The sequence below is a fragment of the Atheta coriaria genome, unplaced genomic scaffold, assembly GCF_025399875.1.
Source record: "Atheta coriaria isolate IRGN ID8LTWV9N9 unplaced genomic scaffold, Caltech_Dcor_3.1 hic_scaffold_10_pilon, whole genome shotgun sequence".
NCBI classification, from domain to species: Eukaryota; Metazoa; Arthropoda; class Insecta; order Coleoptera; family Staphylinidae; genus Dalotia; species Dalotia coriaria.
This window is the reverse complement of record NW_027045452.1, coordinates 6,827,316-6,847,162: the sequence shown is the minus strand read 5'-3', so window position 1 is coordinate 6,847,162 and position 19,847 is coordinate 6,827,316. Positions and strand designations below refer to the sequence as shown.

General features: G+C 36.1%; 2 protein-coding genes across 2 annotated transcripts; one reads left to right on the top strand and one right to left on the bottom strand.

Moving 5' to 3' along the window:
- Positions 1 to 6,600: 6,600 nt before the first annotated feature.
- Positions 6,601 to 8,526, bottom strand: fzy (cell division cycle 20 protein fzy). Its single transcript, XM_065313419.1, has 3 exons — positions 8,125 to 8,526; positions 7,772 to 8,066; positions 6,601 to 7,708 (listed from the first exon to the last, which is right to left on the bottom strand). The coding sequence occupies exons 1-3, from the start codon at positions 8,524 to 8,526 to the stop codon at positions 6,843 to 6,845; spliced, it is 1,563 nt and encodes a 520-aa protein (XP_065169491.1). The 3' UTR covers positions 6,601 to 6,842.
- Positions 8,527 to 8,933: 407 nt separating this feature from the next.
- Positions 8,934 to 17,884, top strand: PolZ1 (DNA polymerase zeta catalytic subunit). Its single transcript, XM_065314154.1, has 9 exons — positions 8,934 to 9,241; positions 9,298 to 9,487; positions 9,568 to 10,350; positions 10,794 to 10,954; positions 11,013 to 13,212; positions 13,314 to 16,611; positions 16,664 to 16,854; positions 16,919 to 17,375; positions 17,444 to 17,884. Exons 1-9 carry the CDS (start codon positions 9,091 to 9,093, stop codon positions 17,597 to 17,599), a joined length of 7,587 nt encoding a protein of 2,528 aa, XP_065170226.1. The 5' UTR covers positions 8,934 to 9,090; the 3' UTR covers positions 17,600 to 17,884.
- The last annotated feature ends 1,963 nt before the right edge of the window (positions 17,885 to 19,847 follow it).

Below are 19,847 nucleotides of genomic sequence, written 5' to 3'. Positions count from 1 at the left end.
GTTATCTTTGGACACGTGTTTTTGTTGTTTTATCGTTGCACTCGATCGAAATTTAATCAAACTTTAATTATAACAAACAAAAATGTAGACAATCATCACAAGTGTCGGTAATGTAGATGCACTACACAATAACTGTTAAATGAAACTTTTTATAATGATGGTATTTTATCACCTTACAAAAAATTATCCAAATATTGAGATTTTCCGCGGATTGGCATCTGTATAAAATTTTGGTTGCGTATTGTATACCGAAATACCGGTTTTTACCGGTTTTGTCGTAATACGGAGTTTGTTGTTAACTCAATTAATGTTAAAACAATTTTCTACATAAGTGCATATAATTTTTACCTGATTATTAATTAATTCCACAATTAATAAATGCGCCAAGATGTCAGCAAAACACGCTAACAACCAAAAGAATCCACTCGTTGAACTTTCATCATACAAATAATAATACGGATACGATAATGTACTATTAAATGCAATCAGCCATTTTGATAGCAAGAACACTCCAAACATCCCTTGCAGATGGCGCTGTACCTTAAAAACGTTCACATACACTTCTTCCAACACATTTAAATTATCTTCACTTCTCGTAGTTATAACACTTTTTAAATAATAGTTCACAAATTTAAGCTTTTTATACACATCCAGTTCGAATACGAGTAATAATAATTGATTAAACATTACTAAATTATTACCGACAAAGTAAAAAATAAACTCGGAAGGATCTTCTTTATATAAATCATAATAAGTGATCAAGTCAGAGGTAATCATTATTGAACATTTTAAGGTTAAAACTAAAAGAATCAAAGAAATTAACCTCGTGTTACAACCGGCGCCATTTTTAATGGATAATTCAATATTTAATTTAGAAATTTTTTGATTTGTTTCACTCAGTATGAATAATATTTTATCAAAATGTGATAATTTATGCGGCATAAATAAAGTATCAAATATTATCACATTGTATGTGAATAAATCAATTAAAAGTAAAACTTCATCGACGGTTAACTCTTCAGTTAGTTTAATATAAGTCAAAATTAAACAATTACTAAAAATTAAGCATTTTGCACTAAAATGTATGAATTTCAATGCAATAACTTTTATACTATTAATATTTGTTACATTATTACTTGTTTTGGTACACAAATTAAATGTTGAATAGTTAATCACATTAGTTATGATAATAATTAGTTTAAAATGTTTAAGATACTCATTATTCTGCATTTTTACTGAGAATGTTTGTGTCCACAAATTTCACTCAATGTTTATGAGACATTTGTGTATTTACCGACTGCTGTTTTATTCTATAAAGTAATTAGTCTTGCTTCTTTGTGTTGTTACATCGATAACATCACAACATAAACTTAATCACTTTAAAACTTTTTTATTCTTCACTTTCAATCATCCAAAAATAAAATAAATAGTGTTTTTCTACTTCTACTTTTAAAGCGTCAATTTTTCTACGCTTTTGAATCATAAAAAGTTGTACTTTAAATATGGGCGGAAAGGTCGTGACTAAAATACTTTACTCACGCGACCTTTATAACCATACATTTCTCAGTAGTGGCGCGAGCGAGTTTCGAAGATTTAAAATATAAAGTTCAAAAACAAAAACTAAACGTGAAAATAGAGTGAAAGTAGAAAAATAGTATCACGTGGCTAAACGTTGTTAAACACTCGTGACTAAAACTCCCATTTAACCACTTGTTACTAAATATTCTACTTTTTAAGGTTATGTTGTGTTAAAATAACTCACCTCTAATTTAATACACTCCGCAGTGTTTAAATGAGTTAAAAGTGCAATGAAGTTGAGTATCATCCATGGAACAGTTCGTCCGAAATAATTTCTTTCTATAATCGATTCATACGGACACACAATAAACGAAAGAAACGTCATTAACCACTTTGCTAATAAAAATAAACCCATCGACGTATACAACTCATCTAACACGTCGTGTAGTAACCCGACACACGTAGCGACATCTATGAAATTCTCACTAGTTCCACTCATAACCTCACAATTTTTACATTCACCTAAGAAATTATTAATTTCACGGTATTTTAACAAGACATAATTTAAAATTGATGCTAAGATTGATTCATAAAATGCTACTGATCCATAAGTCAATATTAAATACATAAACATGCTTAATTCACTTGTGTATAATGAATAATGTTGGAAGAAATTTAAAGTGGCGCTGATTATGTGCAAAATGAAAATGATGGCTATCTTATGGCCGATTTTAACACTAAAATTATTTTTAAATCGTTGTATTGTACATTTTCCTAGTAAATTATTAACTTTTTGAAGTAATTTTACACATTTCATTAGAAATAAATAACGCCGGTTTGAAAATAATAAAATGTCAAAAAGTAAGATGAATTGTGTGTATATAATGAACGCAGCTTGTATTTTCATATATAAATCTGCATTAATTAGAACTAGTTTCAAAGAATTCAATAATATCCACAGAAATATGATTAATTTGCATGAATATAGAATAAGTTTTAGTACTCTCGGTGTTTTTATGGAAATTCCACAGTTTATGATAGAAACTAATATTATTAATGATTTAAAATCTACGTAAGCGTTTTTAGACATTTGTGACATGTCCACGATCTGAGGTTATGAATGTTATAGAGTATATTAATGCCCAAGACAAAAATGATACTAAATGTTAGTAATTATCTAATGTTTCTCGTATTAATTTACATTTGTTTGTATTATTTTCATCTATTTTTATTTCATTAAACGAATTAAACGTTAATTAATCGGGTGGTAGTATGAAATACCTGTATTAACACCAATATACCGGTATTTTTTGGTGAAATATTGGTATTAAATGGTAATTTTTTTTTTTTTTATAGATTTGCAACGTGATTCGCAACTTCAATTGACAGTAATTGATATTGAACGTTAATTTGACGTTTTTCTGAGGTTAGCAACCAAAATTGACTGAAATTGGCAGTATATTTTCACGGTATATTTTACTTAGGAATGTGAAATACCGGTATTAATATCGATATACTGTTTTAAATAAATACCGGTATGAAATGGTAATTTGACGTTTTTTGCGGTTAGTAACTTTGATTGAGAATATTTAAGAGCTTATCTAAACTAGGGATGTAATATACCGGTATTAATACCGGTATTTTTTTAACTATCGCTTTCAATACGCACCGGTATAATAATTAATTAATTTTAAAAATACCGGTATACCGAGATACCGATATTAAACTCATAATTCCCATATTTTTAAGTCTAACCTTACCTCAATCCTAATAAATTCTTCACACGTTAAATGCCCCAAAAGCCCCATAAAATTAATAACCATCCATGGCAAAGTCCTGCAGAGATAATTCCCGGTTGCTATAGCTTCGTACGGATATGCAATCAACGACAGATACGCGATGGACCACTTTGCAATCACAAATAAACCCATCGTATTATTTATTTCCTCCAAAACTTCGTGTAACCATCCGTAACACGTTGCAATATGCACCAAACATTCATTTTCACCACTTTCACTTTCACTCATCTCGCTTAACAAATTATTGATAATACAATATTTACTCTGCACGTAATTCATTAAGCTGCCCATGAACACTTCACCCAATGTCAACGAAGCATGAGTCATCACTAAATATATTATTAAACACCTATTTTCTTCATATCCAGAAGAATTTTGAGTGTAATTGAAAACAGCACTGATTGTGTGCAAAACAAATGCTGATGTAAAAATAGATTTGATAGAAACAGAAAAATCAAGATAAAACGAAGTAAACGATTTATTTTTAGAAGTAGAAGAATTGATTATTTTTAATAAATTATTTACTTGTTGTAATAAATTGATGCTTTTGTTTAAGCATAAATACCGACAGTTTGCGTTTAGTAAAAAGTCGCAAATCACTAAAATTTGAGAAATGACGATAAAAACCACTTGTAAGCGCGCGTAATAGTCTTGATTGTATAAAATATACGAAATTGAAATTTGCATCAACCACAGAATAAAAAGTATTTTGCATAAATATACGATGAAGTTTAATAAGCGATGTTTTCCGTTGTCGAAAGTATAAACACCGGTTAATTTGGTTAGGATTATTAAAAGTTTAAAATGGCGACGCGCGTTTTCAGCTGCCATGCTTGCAATAAGTAAGGTTATGTACTAATTTCTTATTCTTTATCAGAAATGATCAGTAATTATATTAATGTTTGTTGTTATGGATGAACTAATTTAATTTTCTTATCGTTTGTTTATATTCATTTTTTATACGGATAATTATTAATGTGTAGTGTGATACGTGAATTTTAAGTTCAATACCGGTATTTCGGTATACCGGTATTTTTTTAATCAAAATGTCGATATAATATAAATAAAAATTTTATAAGTCTAATTTTTTATGTAAATTTTGAATTAAATACCGGTATTAACGAAATACCGGTATTTTTAATCAAAAGAAAAAAACCGGTATTAAAGGTTTTTCTTAAAATTTTATTTTATATTTTCCGGGATTTGACTTTAATGAAAATCGATATCAGATAAAAAAATAATACCGGTATACCGATATTAATGCCGATATTTTACATAAACTTACCTCGATATTAATAGTTTCCTGAACTATTAAATGCCCCAAAAGTCCCCAGAAATTAAGAATCATCCATGGCAAACTCGGAATTAAATATTTCCCCTCGCTAATCATTTCATACGGATATCTAATCAACGATAAAAACGCAATGAACCATTTTCCAATTGTGAATAATCCGGTTGTTGCCGATAACACTTCCATAATATCATGCAACAGTCCGTAACTGAGACTAATGTCCACAAACATTTTGTCTTCTGCTCCTACATCCATCATAACCTTATTTTTACGCAATATACTAAACTCACGTAGTATACAATTTATTTCTCGATACTTATACAACACATAACCTAAGATGGCCGCGATGTATGCCTCACAATATGCGACTGAGATGTAACTAAACGTGAGGTATAAAAGTAATGTGTAATTTTGGGTGTACATTTGGGCATTTGTCAAAATATTGATTAAAACATGTACTGAATGTTTGGAGAATATAAAAATGAATGTGCTAGTCGGTGTTTGAACTCTTTCACAAACACAGATGCGTGATTTTAATATGTACGCCATTTTGGATAACCTCGTTTTACGACTAGTTCTAAATGACTTAGCAGACTTAGATTTTACATGTTTAGCTAATAAATTATTAATAGTTTGCAATGAATCAACACTTTGTTGTAAACACAAATATCTCCGGTTGCAAATTATCAAAAAATCAAAGATAACGATCGTTTGAGTGGTTATAACCACAAAAGTAGTGTATAATATGCTTATATCTGCAACATTCGCCCAAACACCGGCAGAAATATAAGTTAAACCTGCAAATACTAATAATTTAAGTAAAAAATACCCAAAAATCAAAATTTTCTGGTATTTTTGGTGTGAAAATGAGTAATTTAAATATTTTTCAATAAATATTAAAATATTGAACTGTTTGTACGCATTTTCAACACGTGCCATTGCTACGAGACTAAATACCACGAATTAATAACAAAAAAACGCTTGTAGAAAGCATTAATACATTAATTAATTAATTATTAACTTGTTTGTATATGTTACATGTGTATCATCACACAAACATTATTCTAACCTTAAAATTATCGAGTGTATTATTGTCACCTGTCATTTTTGAGTTTATTTTAGGTTATAACCTTTATTGGTTGAAGTAACCTTTAAATAACCTTTAAAAACACTCACCTCTACTTGAATGAAATCCTCATAACTCAAATGACCCAAAAGCCCAGCGAAATTAACAATCATCCATGGTAGAGCAACCACAAAATAACTCCGTGCAACAATAGCTTCGTACGGATAGGCAATCAACGCTACAAACGCAATAAACCACTTCGCCATTGTAAACAACCCAAATGTCGCTGTGAATTCCTCCAGAACATCATGCAACAACCCATAACACGTCGCAAGATTCACAAAAAAGCTTTCATCTTTAATCACAACGCCATTTTGTGAGTATGAACAATCTTTCAGTAAACCATTAATAGTATAATACTCTTTTGTGGTGTAAGAAATAATCGTCGCCATGAATGTCTCACAATATATAAACGCAACATAACCAACAAACATATAAACACTCAATGCGTAATCATTGAAATACGCTTGTGTATTATAATAAACATTCAAAACAGCAATGAAGGTATGCTTAACAGCAATGGCTACAAACGTCCTGTGGACTGTTTTATATCCGGTGAACATCAAAAGCATAAAATTGTGTTTTGCGTAGTTTTTGAGTTGATTACAAGCACATTTCGATAGTAATTCGTTAACATTTTGCAGGTTATGTAAACATTTCATCAGAGAAACATAACGGCGCTTTGAAAGTAATAAAAATTCGAATGTTATGAAAAATTGCGAGATTGCTACAACAGCTGCCTGAATACGATTTGGCACATCTTTGATATTTTCGACATAATTTATAGATATATAAATCATCCACAAGAGTAGTAAGAGTTTACATAAAAAACAAACAGTTTTTATGATCTGTTTAAGTATGTGATGTGTTTTTATAGTGGATATTTCACCATTTATTAGTTTCTCAAAGTTAATTAATAGTTTAAAATGCGCAAATGCGTTGAGTCGTAGTGTCATTGTTACAATGAAGTAGATACAGTCACAAACATTGAAATTAATCAATAGAAAAGTAATCAACTAATTTCTTACAGGTATTTGTGTTGTGTTTCAGTGTCAAATAAAGTTAAGGGTAAAATATTTTAAAAAAAATTGCTATAGATTAAATAAAACTAACGAATACATTGTTTGTTGAGAATGCTCGTCTTCGCTTTAGCAGTTTCCTTCTTCACTTTGGTGGCATCTTTAGCGAAACACTTCCAGAGTCTTAGTGTTTCATCCGCGCCGGCGGACATGACAGATGAACCATCCGGCGACATCGCCATGTGTAAAACTCGCGCAGTATGACCGGTTAATTCCGCAATGCGTGTCATCGTCGGATATTTCCAGATAATCAATTGATTATTGGCGAATCCGTGACCGGAAATTAATTCTTTGTAATTTGTTGACCAGAGAATTGAGCAAACCTGTGATTTTGTATCGACTGCATTCACCATTGTGCCGTTATTACAATTCCAGAAACGAATATGTCTATCGGCAGTACCGCCACCGCTGGCGAGAATATGCGGCTGCCATGGACACCATGCCAAGCCTTTGACAGCGGCTTGATGAGCTGTGAATGTGTATAAAGGTACGCTACCCGTATGACATGAGCCTGAAATGGCGGCGAAGATATGCAGAGTGTTGTCGTTTCCACCGCTAGCAAGGAATCGACCATCTGTAGACCATTTTAACCCGCAGATTTCCTGAGTATGCGCCGGGATTGTCGTGAGGATATGATCGCGCTGACGCACATCATGATGGATGATGTGTCCGCTACGTGAACCGCTTGTTAGAACGTAGTTGTTCCAAGCGAGAGCGCCGACACGACCGGAATGACCGTCCATTATACGTAAGCGTTTTGGTTGCGCACAATCCCAGAGTTCTACGGTGCCATTAATGGTTCCCACAGCTAAATAATCGCCTTCTTGGACCCAGGCAACCGAACAGACGTAATCATTGCCTTCTAGTTGTATTAAACAGTCGATTTTGCCAGTTCCTGTAAGTTAAATCGACGCCATGTTTGTGTGTTGTTGGTTGCCGACCATTTTATTACACTAACCTGCGTTCCATAGGTAAACGGTGGGTCCAAGTGCAGCAGCTAGGACATTATTACTGTTCCAATCCAATAAGTTAAGATAATAATCGTCTACAATTTCAGGCGCGTCTAGAACACGATCCGGGGCTTGTGGAATGTATCTGGATGCATTTTTCACCGATGCTGGTGTCTTTGTTTGGCTGAAGAGCACTCGCATAGGGTTCTGGAAGCCATCAGGTGCAGTTGGGGCCTTCTTTTGGTAAGCTAAGACTCTTTTCTTGTTTATGTCCAAGCCTTGGATGTTTTCACACATTACTCTCTACATAAATCACATAAAAATTAATATAAAGCAAATTAAACATGTAAATTTATACTACCTGCATTTCTTGTTGTGTAGGACTCTCACATTCCGTGTCATGAGTTATTTTATAGTGTGCCAAATCAAAATTTGTAGCACTTCTAGATGGAATAAAACGATCGCCGGAACTTGTCGGCGTTTTGTTGCCTTTATTCGGGGTTGTGCCTCGTGAGCGGCTTGGAGATTTGTTCTGCGAGGGTGTCTTACCCGTGGGACTTCTACGCTTGAGCACATCAGTACCGTTGCGTTTCGTTGGAGTTTTACTACTCGTGTTGAGCGTCACGTTCTTGGAGGAATTCATCGTTGAATTCGCTGATTGTTCGAGAGCCTTTTTCTGCCAGCGAGGCATCGGCCCCTTCGTCAACGGCCCGTCCAGTTTTAGCAGGCTCTGCAATTCATTGACGTATTTAAATTGCGCCATTATGGATACCTGCTTCGAGTACAAAAATCTCGATGCAAAAGGGCACGGGGATTAAATATATGCAAAAAATATATCTAATCGCATGCGTGGGTTTGTATTAAAAGCACTGTGCACTATTTCTATTTTCTAAGCGGGTTATAATTGATCTAAGCGAGTAATTTGAGGTATGTGTAAAAATTGTGGAAAAAAACCGTTACGATTTGAACTTCGTATGAGTCGTTCGCTCAAACATGCTCAACTGACAGTACAGCTGATTCGTTTGAAGAATGAAACTTCCGTTTAGAAAATGGAGGCACGAACATACACGAAGTTGAACGATTGACGTTTCAAATTGAAAAGTTTCAAAGTTTTCACACAATATTCAATCGTTTTGTTTTATCTTCATCAAAATATATGAAAACAAGCATTGTAATTAATAACTATTACTTATTTCTAGCGTTGTTAATATTATTTTACTTTTAATAAGGTTATGTTTCTGTTTACTTCTTAATTTGCGCTAGTTTAGATGATTTTCACTCAAAAATCGAATTTATTTTTGTATATCTATACTTTAAAAGAAGAAGCATGTCTGATTCTGCCATAAGTGTGAATATTGTATGCATGGATCACTATTTACACTCGCCAGTAAAAGATTTAGATCCTTTCATGTCCGCATTTAGAGCTGCAAGCATTGAAAGACTACCAATCATAAGAATTTATGGATCTACATATGAAGGTATAAAATGACATGTTTAAAATTAAATATAATTCCTAATTTTATATTGTTTTTAGGTGTTAAAGCATGTGTACATATTCACGGCATATTTCCATACTTCTATGTACCTTGTGACAAAGACTGCAGCAATCCTAGTGCAGTTGCTTATCAAATGGCTTCAGCACTTGATAAAGCCATCAATATTACATTCAATCAAGCAACATCAAGTCAACAACATGTGTATAGTATTACTTTAGAGCAAGGAATGTAAGTTGGTAGCAAAATCAACGTATTTTTCTTAAAATTTGTGATTATAAGTCAAAAACATGAACATTTTATTGTTTTAGACCATTTTATGGCTATCACAACGAAGAACATCGTTTCTTCAAGCTTTCTTTCTACAATCCAAGCATGATAAAGAAAGCTAGTACACTGTTACAAAGTGGCAACATAATGGGATCTGTATTTCAACCTTTTGAATGTCACATTCCTTACAAACAACAATTTATGATCGATTACAACTTATTCGGCATGAATTTCGTCCGTTTTGCCAAACCACGTTACCGCAACGACATTTCCCTAAAGAAACAAAGTGTTTGCCCTTTAGAGTTTGACGTTCTTGCTGAAGATATCCTCAATCAATACGACATCATTCCTGGAAATGTCCCGTGCAATCCAGGAATACAATATATACGAGACGAGGAAACAAAGCGTGATGGTAGAGGCAAAGGTGAAGTCATTGAAAGCAATCTGACGCAAAATAGAGTTGACATTGAACCTACAATAACCGATTTAAATTATAAAGAGAAGTTGAAAGCTTTATTGAAGAGTAAATCATCACAGAGTAGTGGAACAAGTACAAGTGGTACTATTTTGAATGAGACTAGTTTATTAGACATTTCTGTGTTGGATAATACTCAATTAGAGGAGCATGCACAAATGTTTTTACAGCTTTGGAAAGATAATGACAATGACAATGATAAACAGACAGTTGATGAATTGGATGATGATTGTGTCCTCTCACAACGAAAAACAAATGCCGACGAGGATGAACCTGATGAAAATGATGACGATTTAAACTTTACCTTGTTGGATTTTATGAATTCATTAGATATGAAAGAAATGGAAAGAAAATAAATGTTGTATATTTCATTGGCGTTCTGTAAACTTGCGTACATGCGCATAATTCAAGGTCGTGTTCGTATGGTTCAAATCTGCTGGTGAATTTCTCGTGTTTCTTGCTGATTTAGCAAAATACGACCTTGATATACGTTGTAAATAAACAAATAATAATCTAGACAATGAAAGAAACCATAAAGTATCAGTTTTCATTGTGAGAAACAGTGAAAATACTGTTAAAAACACGTGCCGGTAGTGTTAAAATTCGTTAAGGTTATGTCTTATACTTTGTGAAAGTCACCGTTGCGTTTGTTTCAACTGATTTCAACGGATTTCCAACTAATTTGAACAGATAATAAGTTATGCAAACAGTGCAAAGTGATTGCCATAACATGGTGTGAGTGTTGTACCACTTTGTATCTAATGACAATCAACATTTTATTAATTATTCTAGAAGAAAACAGTACAAGTTGCGCTCTAGGACTATAAAAGTATCAACTCCTGTGGGAAAAACAAGGAAAGGAAAATGTACGACGAAACATGCGGAAATATACTATCCTGAAGATGAATCATCATCTGTAGCAGAAGAATCAACACCAACATTATCAGAACAAGGTATTTTTTTTAAAGTTTTATGCTAAATTATCAGCTTACATGCTTACAAATCATCTAGGTACACCAAAAAACACATCTTGCTTATTGCACATATCTGATTCAACACCAATATCACATGATAATAATATCAAACAAAGGATTTCCATTGATCTCAATGAATTACAAATTGATATGGAACAGTTGCATAAAGACGGATCTCCTTTAGAGCTTACAACTGTTGTGTATCCAGTAAAAGTCAACACAAATGACAAACAAATTCCAACATATTTAAGTTATACATATTCAAAACAGATTAGCAATGAGCAGCCACTACAACAACAACAGAAATATTTAGATATGCCTTTTTTGGATGATTCGTCAATGTCACCGTCGCCATCTTGTTCATCATCCATTTCATCTCATGTGAGTCAGGACAATTCTTATTCAGTGTCTTCATTTTCATCCAAATCTGCTGATGATAATAATAACAATATTATCCAATGCTTTGGTAATAAACAGTTAGTTAAATATGTTCCTAAAGAGGATAAATGCTTGAAAAAAGTACAGAAACTACGAAAAACACGAAAATTGTCCCATAATACTTCATTACTCTACGATGCAATCATCCAGGACGATGTAATTATCCAACAACTGAAGAAAGGATTAAATCCGCGGTTTCGAATTGTCCCTAGGGATCATAAAAGACCATTTCTTCGTTGCAGTCTGAATTACATGAAATGGCTGCTGAAAATCGAATATTCAAATATTCTGAGGTCAACGTATCCGAACACACAGTGGAGTTATGAAATGACTTCAGGTGTATCAGAAGACAATGCTTTAAATCAGAAGCGCAAATCAGAAGTTCATGTTTTATCAAATATTTTGATCCCATCCAAGTCTATAACCTCATCAGATTTCTCTGAGGAACAAAATCAAGATGGCGGATCTTATAACGACAGTGACACTGAAACTAAATCTTGTGTTTTTAAAGTGAAAAATTTGAAGAAACATGTCGTGGATATTTGTATTCCAGATGGTGCAGACTACGACGAGCTAATAGATCGTTTGGGTCCTGATTACATTCCTAATTTCCGATCTATAAGATATAAGAAGAGACATACAACTGGAGATGCGAGTTGTTCGGGTAGAATAACAAACAGGCGCATAACTGGTATGCGGATAACGCGTTCGCTTGCTTCTGAGTTGAACATCACCGAAATGTTACAATTATCACCGACAAGGCATAAGAAAAAAAGAATTTCAGAAGTCAGCACTGAAGTTGCGGTTGTTCTTGAACCACCTCGTGATTCCGCGTATAAAAAGTTTATTCCTCAGATAGATGGCGATGATGGCGATAGCGAATCGGAAGATGATACATCATATGTTTTTGATGATCTTGTTATGAATGATATTGAATTGCATTCGGTGTCGCCGACTATCTCAGATCTAAATATGTCAGGTTTCTATTTCCCCAGTAGAGCTGAGACTAACAATAAAACTACAATGGCAACTTGTTCTGTTGTTGTAAAACAACTCCCCGAAGAGATCTTGAATAAACATTTAAAGAAAGATGAAGTAAATTACAGCCAGAGATGTTCAGGTTCTTTCAAAAGAACTTCAACAAAAATGGATGAGACTCAGGATGTCACATCGGCGATTTTCACTTATTCCGGCGAAAGGAAAGCGTTGGATCTTGTTCTTTCCGAGAGCCAATTACAATCCAGCAAAATAGACGTGGAGATTGCCTCGGCAGATGTGTCATACACTGATTTTCGATCCAGATTGAATCAGAGCGATGAAACAACGTCGAATATTCTTCCTCCAGAGCTAACTTTACGTTCGGAAGACAGAATTAAGAGAAAGAAGTGTGTAGTTAATATTCCACGAATGAAAAAACGTGAATTAACCAAACATTTAAGGAAATATTACAAACGTAATCCACATGTATGTCAGTATAATTTGAGAGCAAGAAAGAATATACCACAACTAGATGGAGCTGATGATGATTCATCATCGAGTGATGATGATGAATGTATCACTACCACGAGGAAAAGATCATTGCGGAGTCATAACAAGATGGCGGCTAGGGGACGTCGTGCTAATGTTGTAAAAGCCGAAGAAATTAAATATCCTACTTTGGATATTACAGTCACACAGTCACCACATTCAATGAAACATTCTCCAAGGATGAATTTACAAAGGAATTCACCAAGGAGGCCACGTACACCTAGAAGAACAAGAGCGGAGACTGCAAAAAGTTTACAAGTGAATACTGTGAAGTAAGTATTAATTTATATCCGCCATTTTGTATTTTTAAGTAAAAGAAGTAAATAATAAAATTTAGTTGTTTGTGGTAATGTTTTAATTAATTTTTATGTAGTCGTTGTGTAGATGCTGCATCAAGGATACTAAACTTCGATTTGGGCTCGAATCAAACTTTTATTGAAGAAAAAGTTGAGTGTCGCTACAAGCCGGAGAGTGGCTCAACGCAAAATGATAATGTTATGCCTTTATCACAACTTAAACAAAAGATTCTATCGAAATCTACATTACAAGTTGACGAAAATGAACGAAAAACTAGCAATAAAACAGAAATAAGTGAAATTACCGCTAGAGAACGAGAAATTCCGGTGATAATTGATGATAATGATTCAGATGAATTATTTTCATCCCCAAGTGATAATATAATAAAAAATATGACTAAAGACATATCAGAAAAAGAAGAAAACTTAGTAAAGACAGTTACACCTCAATCCAAAGATGAATTAACACTTCCCTCATCACTGGAAGCTTTGATTACACCATATCAAGAAAACCAACCAGCTGATAACGTGATGGATTCATATAACAGTCAATGTAACTTATTCGAAGATAGTCATAATACCAAAACAAGTGAAAATTCATTATTTATCAAGTCAACATCACAAAATAAACCAGAAGAAGTTGAAATACATGAAAAAATACAAACCGAGATTGTTCTAGATGAACCAGTGAATAAATTACTAACAAAAGCCGATGAATACGACATCGCCAATCGAATGTTAGTACAAGCAGGACCATCAAACTGTCCTGCGTCTTTTGAAAGTGCCATTATGTTTGCATCTAGCGGCACACCAGCAGAACAAACACCAACACCAAAAGAAGAAGTGAGTAATATGAATAAATCAATAAATATATTAGACTTAACTTCACATTTAGACATCTATGATGCACAAGATGTCGGCCAAATGGATACTGTAAGTTTAAATTCAAGTTTTGAACAAAGCGGTACATGCGCATACATAACCCCAAAGTACAAACCGCCATCTTGGAAAGTAATCACCGAAACAATGGCGACTTACAATATACCACAACATAAATATCAAGATCCTTTCTATAGTGATCCCAAACATGTTACTGGAGCAGTTGATGTCGGTTACAATACATTGAAAATACTAGCCAAGCATCATTACGAAGAATTTCGCTCTTCGTTTAAATCTTTATTAGATTATCAAAAGATAATATCCGGCGCAACCAATCAAAAAGAACTCAAACAATTGAAATTGTCTTATTGTACAAGTAAATCAGTATTTATGCAACCCGTAAAGAAACCACCAAGCGTAAAGGAAGTAAAACTATGGCTTCTGAAGAAAAAACACTCTTCAAAGAAAAAAAGAGAAGTTCTAGTGGAAGATGCCGAAGAAGAGACTTGTAAAGAAGTCCAAGATCACGAAACAACCGAATTATTAGGCCTTACTATTCTGGAAGATAAAGAAAACTTGTTGGAAGTCACAAGTCCACGATTAAATAAATCTTCGTGGGATAACAGTCACGCCATCTCTGGTGTATCATTAAACAACACTCATGGTTTCAAAATGACGCTGGAGAATTTACAAGAAGCGCGATCTTTGGACATTTATCAATATATTACTTCTTTAGTCATGGAACTACACGCTGAATGTCGTGGGGATAAACTTCCCGATCCACAAATTGATTCTGTAAAAGTGATATTTTTTGCTTTAGCCAATGATATACCTGATAAATCACCTCCATCATCAGGTGTAGGTGTAGGTATAGATTCTACAGTTTCTTCAGCTGGTACTGAAGAACAAACAGAACATTTCCTCAAAGGATTCATCTGTGTGAGTCCTGAATCATCAGATGGTAGTAATATCCTGACGGGAACAGGAATACCACTCACAAAATACACTTTTACAGTAGCTGATGAATTGTCATTGTTTAAAAAGTTCATAGAATTATATCACGCTTGGAATCCTGATATTTTAATGGGTTATGAAATCGAACAGGCTTCATGGGGATATCTTGTTGATCGAGGATATGTCCTGGGTTTAAACATGCCTATTCTACTCTCACGTATTAAAGAAACCGATAAAAAGCAACAAGCGCAACCTACTCCTGAAGAGAAAGAAACTCACGAGGAACATCACTCGCATTTGAAGGTCACCGGGCGGATTGTCATTGATTTATGGCGGATTCTCAAACATGAAATCGCGCTGCAATCCTACACGTTTGAGAATTTAGCGTATCATGTTCTGCATGAGCGTGTACCACGTTATTCACCTAGAGAATTATATTTGTGGTGGAATCACAAGTCTTCCAAGTACAGACATCGTACGGTTGATTATTTTTTGTATCGAGTCGAAGGTGCGTTTAGATTAATAGATCATTATGATTTAATCGGGCGTACATCTGAGTTAGCTCGATTGTTTGGTATACTTTTCTATGAAGTTTTAAGCAGAGGATCACAATTCCGTGTGGAATCCATGATGCTGAGACTTGCGAAACCTTATAAATTCATTCCGGTGTCACCGAATGTTCAACAACGTGCGCATATGAAAGCACCGGAGTTTCTACCACTTATTTTAGAACCTGAGTCGAAATTCTATAAAGATCCAGTGATTGTGCTGGATTTTCAATCGTTATATCCAAGCATGATGATTGCATACAATTATTGTTTCTCCACTTGTCTTGGACGTGTAGAACATTTAGCTTCTGATGCGAAATTTGAGTTTGGTGCTTATGAATTGGAGGTTTCTAAGAAATTAATTGGGAAATATCTGAAAGCGAATTTATTGAATATTTCACCCGCTGGTGTTGCATTTGTGAAAGATTCTGTAAGACCCGGAATAATGCCTAGGATGTTACGGGAAATCTTAGATACACGCCTGATGGTGAAAAAATCTATGAAAAAACACAAAGGCAACAAAACTTTACAAAAAGTCCTACATTCAAGGCAACTAGGATTGAAATTAATCGCTAATGTTACTTATGGTTACACCGCTGCGAATTTCAGTGGAAGGATGCCAGCGTGTGAATTGGCTGATAGTGTTGTATCGAAAGGACGAGAAACTTTACAGAGAGCTATAAAATTAGTGGAACAAAATACAACATGGGGAGCACGAGTTGTTTACGGTGATACAGACTCAATGTTTGTGTTGTGCGCTGGGAAATCCCGGGAAGATGCTTTTAAAATTGGCGAGGAGATTGCCGAGGCTGTTACGAATGCAAATCCGAGTCCGGTGAGATTAAAATTGGAGAAGGTTTATCAACCATGTATTCTGCAGACAAAGAAGCGGTATGTTGGTTATATGTATGAGAGTAAAGAACAAAAAGTTCCGGAGTTTGAAGCGAAAGGTATTGAGACTGTTAGGAGGGATGGATGTCCTGCTGCATCAAAAGTAAGTTTTTTATTTGTTCATTGAATGTTTTTTATAAAGTTTTTCGTTTTAGATGCTTGAAAAGTGTTTAAAATTACTTTTTGACAATCGTGATGTGTCCGAAGTGAGAAACTACGTCCTCAAACAGTTTAATAAAATTTTAACTGGACGAGTAAGTATTCAGGACTTGACTTTTGCGAAAGAGTATCGAGGACGTGAAGGATATCGTCCTGGAGCATGCGTTCCAGCTTTAGAATTAACCAGGTAAATTATTTTTTCATTTTAATTACTCAATCACTAATTTTTAATTTTTTGTGGTTAAAAATAGAAAATGGATGTCTTCCGATAAAAGAAAAGAGCCACGTAGTGGTGAACGTGTGCCTTATGTGATAATTAACGGTCCGCCTGGATTACCACTAATCAAATTAGTGAAATCTCCTTATGATCTTCTTGAAGATTCCAGTTTACGTCCCAATGCGCTTTATTATATTACTAAAGCAATTATTCCACCCATTAATAGATGTTTTAAGTTGATTGGCGCTGATTTATTCAACTGGTTTAATGAAATGCCAAGAAAACAAGTGCAATACTTACACGTTGGTAGTCCCAGTAAAGGACCCAAGTCGACTATTTCGCAATACTTTGCTACTGCGGCGTGTGCGTCCTGCGGTGTGCAGACTAAAGATGGCCTCTGTCCAAAGTGCCTTAATAATCCACAATCGACGATTGTCGCTTTGCATAAGAAGATACATTTGTGGGAAAGGAATTATTTTACTTGCAGAAAGGTATTTTTTGTATTATATTTATTATTTTGATTGTGTAATTAATATTATTATGTTTAATATTGTTTTAGATTTGTGAGTCTTGTTGTGGAAGATCAACTGATCTTTGTTGTAATTCGTTGGATTGTCCTGTTTTGTATAGGAATATGCAAACTTCACACGACATGCAGCAAACGGATGTTGTGCGGTCGCTGCTTGAATATTTCCCGATGGACATTGATAATTGATTTGTCAGAGTTTATTTACTTTAAGTTACTCTTATATTGTTTGTATTTTTGTTTGTTTATGTGAAAGTATTTATTTTGTTTAATTCTGTGTTATATGGTCTTAAGTTAGTTTAGATACTTAATATGGTTTCATTACTAAAAGTACTAAAAGTACGTCAAAAAAAAGTTATTATTTTGACTGGTACACAACTTGCTAAATCTGCAAGTCATTATCCATTAACTTTAAATGGATTTCCTAAAAGTTTTGTAAAATTTATATTATATTAAATGTAAATCAGATTAAAATCTGTGGATATAGTTAATATCTTTCTTTCAGGGCATTTTTGAATACTTCTCACAGACCTTCACGTATATGAGTTACTTGTTCGTGGTACTGATTTTATTGGTAATAACTAGGAGTGATCATAGATGGCGCTAGGATGCACGTATTTGCGTTTAATTCCATGCGGCGATTTCTCGGCTCAAGGTTTGTTGTTGTTAATATCAGAAAGATTCAACTTCTTTTCTGCGCACTGTCTTCAGATAAACAGATAGGCATGGTTTTACATGCTGCATAAACACACGAAGTTACAATTTATAACTTTACTGCAATTTTATTTAAATATTCTTTAATTCCCCCAATAAATAAACATAATTATTATAAACAGATTATTAGCTGTAACAAAAATATTTTACAAACTGCTTGTCCTAAAATTAGCAATTTTAACAGCAATAAACTAGTATATTGATGCGTAGGTTGTGCTTGGTTGTTGATGATGCTCGGAAGAGGTCGATAAGTACGTGCGGCGTCGAGCGATGTTGATGGCAAAGAGGCCGAGTCGCTCAGCATCCCTTGCTGAGCACCCTCAGCGCGGTCTGGTCGGCGGTGTTCGTGGCTCGTCGGCTTGACATGCGGCCTCTTCTGCTGGGGGTTGTAGGTCGCGGATGCTGTGGGCGTTCCGGACTTCGCCGCAAGTGGGCGCCGGAGCCAAGGGTGGCTTCATTCCCCCCTCTCGAAGTGAGGTCCGTACGCAGAACCTCTCCAGCTGATATTGCGTGGGTCCTAGGGACCGAAGGACCACGTAGGGGCCACTACTCGTAGCCGTGAGCTTATGGCGCGTGGGTTGGTGCCAGGGGACACGTCGCTTCACAAACATGTACAGCCGGAAGAGGTCGAGCGGGTTCTTCGAGACCGTCGGACACGTTGTGATCGGCGTGCGGCGCTCCTCCATAAAGGCGAGCAGCTTGTCCAGCCATCTTCGGCGATCCGGATTATCGTCCATTCCATAGAAGTTGCCGTGGCTATCCGTTTTCTTCGAACGGTAGGTTTCTTGAGGTGGCCGATGAGTTTTAAATACTGGACATGTAGGAGTACGCGACCAGCTGGGGCTGCTGATCTCGTATTCTTCGTGCATCGAGTTCATGCCCGCGACACCTAGAGAAGGCACGGTACTCTGAGGCGTCGTGGGATGGTTGTAGTGGCTCATGTCGTTCTTGCGGGACTTGGGCGTCGTGCACTGCGGATCCTCGCCGGACGCCGCAGAAGCACTGGGGAGGGTCGACTGCTGTGAGCTCTCGTCAATCGGCGTGCCATCGGAGCCAGTGCTGACGACATTGAGGGGTGGTGACGTGGACCTCCTAATGGGGACCTTGGTGTCCTGGGCGCGGATGGCTTCGGCATCTGGCTGGGAGTGCCGGAAGGGTCTGCGGGCGGCGGGTGCGGGGCCCGGCTCGAGGCGGACGCGGTGAGCCACATCGGGGATGCGGCCGACGTCGGCATCCTCGGTAGCGAACAGCTGCGGGAAGCGACCCACACTGGTGGAGATGCTAGGCGGCAGCTGGGCATCTGCGGTGAGGCAGAGCGTTTGTTGTAGTTGGCCAGGGGTCCGTCGGTGGACCGTGAGCTGGCGAAAGTCGACATCGACAGGGTGGCTGTCGTTATCCATCATCTCATGTGGCGGCGGGCCAGCGGTGAGCGGATGATGCGGGTTGGGCGTAGAGGAAGGCGGTGGCATCGGCCCACCGTCATGCGAATGGTTATTTTGTAAAAGCGGGCTGGTCGCCGGCGGCAAGTTAGGCGGGTCCATGTGATAATTGATCGGCGGGCTAGGGCTGGGCGGCATCGACGCCGGCGGCGTGCCGACGAAGCTCATCTTGTTGTTGTGGCATTCTGCGAGCTCTAGGACGCGGCGTTGAGCCTGCACCAGCGGGACGGGCACTGGACGGCCGAACCGCGCGATTAACTGGTGTCGGACCTCCGCCCATGTGA

Bases quoted from the DNA above. Each gene is read 5' to 3' on its own strand.
- PolZ1 (XM_065314154.1), top strand. From the start codon at position 9,091: ATGTCTGATTCTGCCATAAGTGTGAATATTGTATGCATGGATCACTAT. The intron at 10,955-11,012 runs GTATTTTTTTTA...CAAATCATCTAG, and splicing joins ACCAACATTATCAGAACAAG to GTACACCAAAAAACACATCT. The intron at 13,213-13,313 runs GTAAGTATTAAT...ATTTTTATGTAG, and splicing joins TTACAAGTGAATACTGTGAA to TCGTTGTGTAGATGCTGCAT.
- fzy (XM_065313419.1), bottom strand. From the start codon at position 8,526: ATGGCGCAATTTAAATACGTCAATGAATTGCAGAGCCTGCTAAAACTG. The intron at 8,067-8,124 runs GTAGTATAAATT...TGATTTATGTAG, and splicing joins CTACACAACAAGAAATGCAG to AGAGTAATGTGTGAAAACAT. The intron at 7,709-7,771 runs GTTAGTGTAATA...TTTAACTTACAG, and splicing joins CGTTTACCTATGGAACGCAG to GAACTGGCAAAATCGACTGT.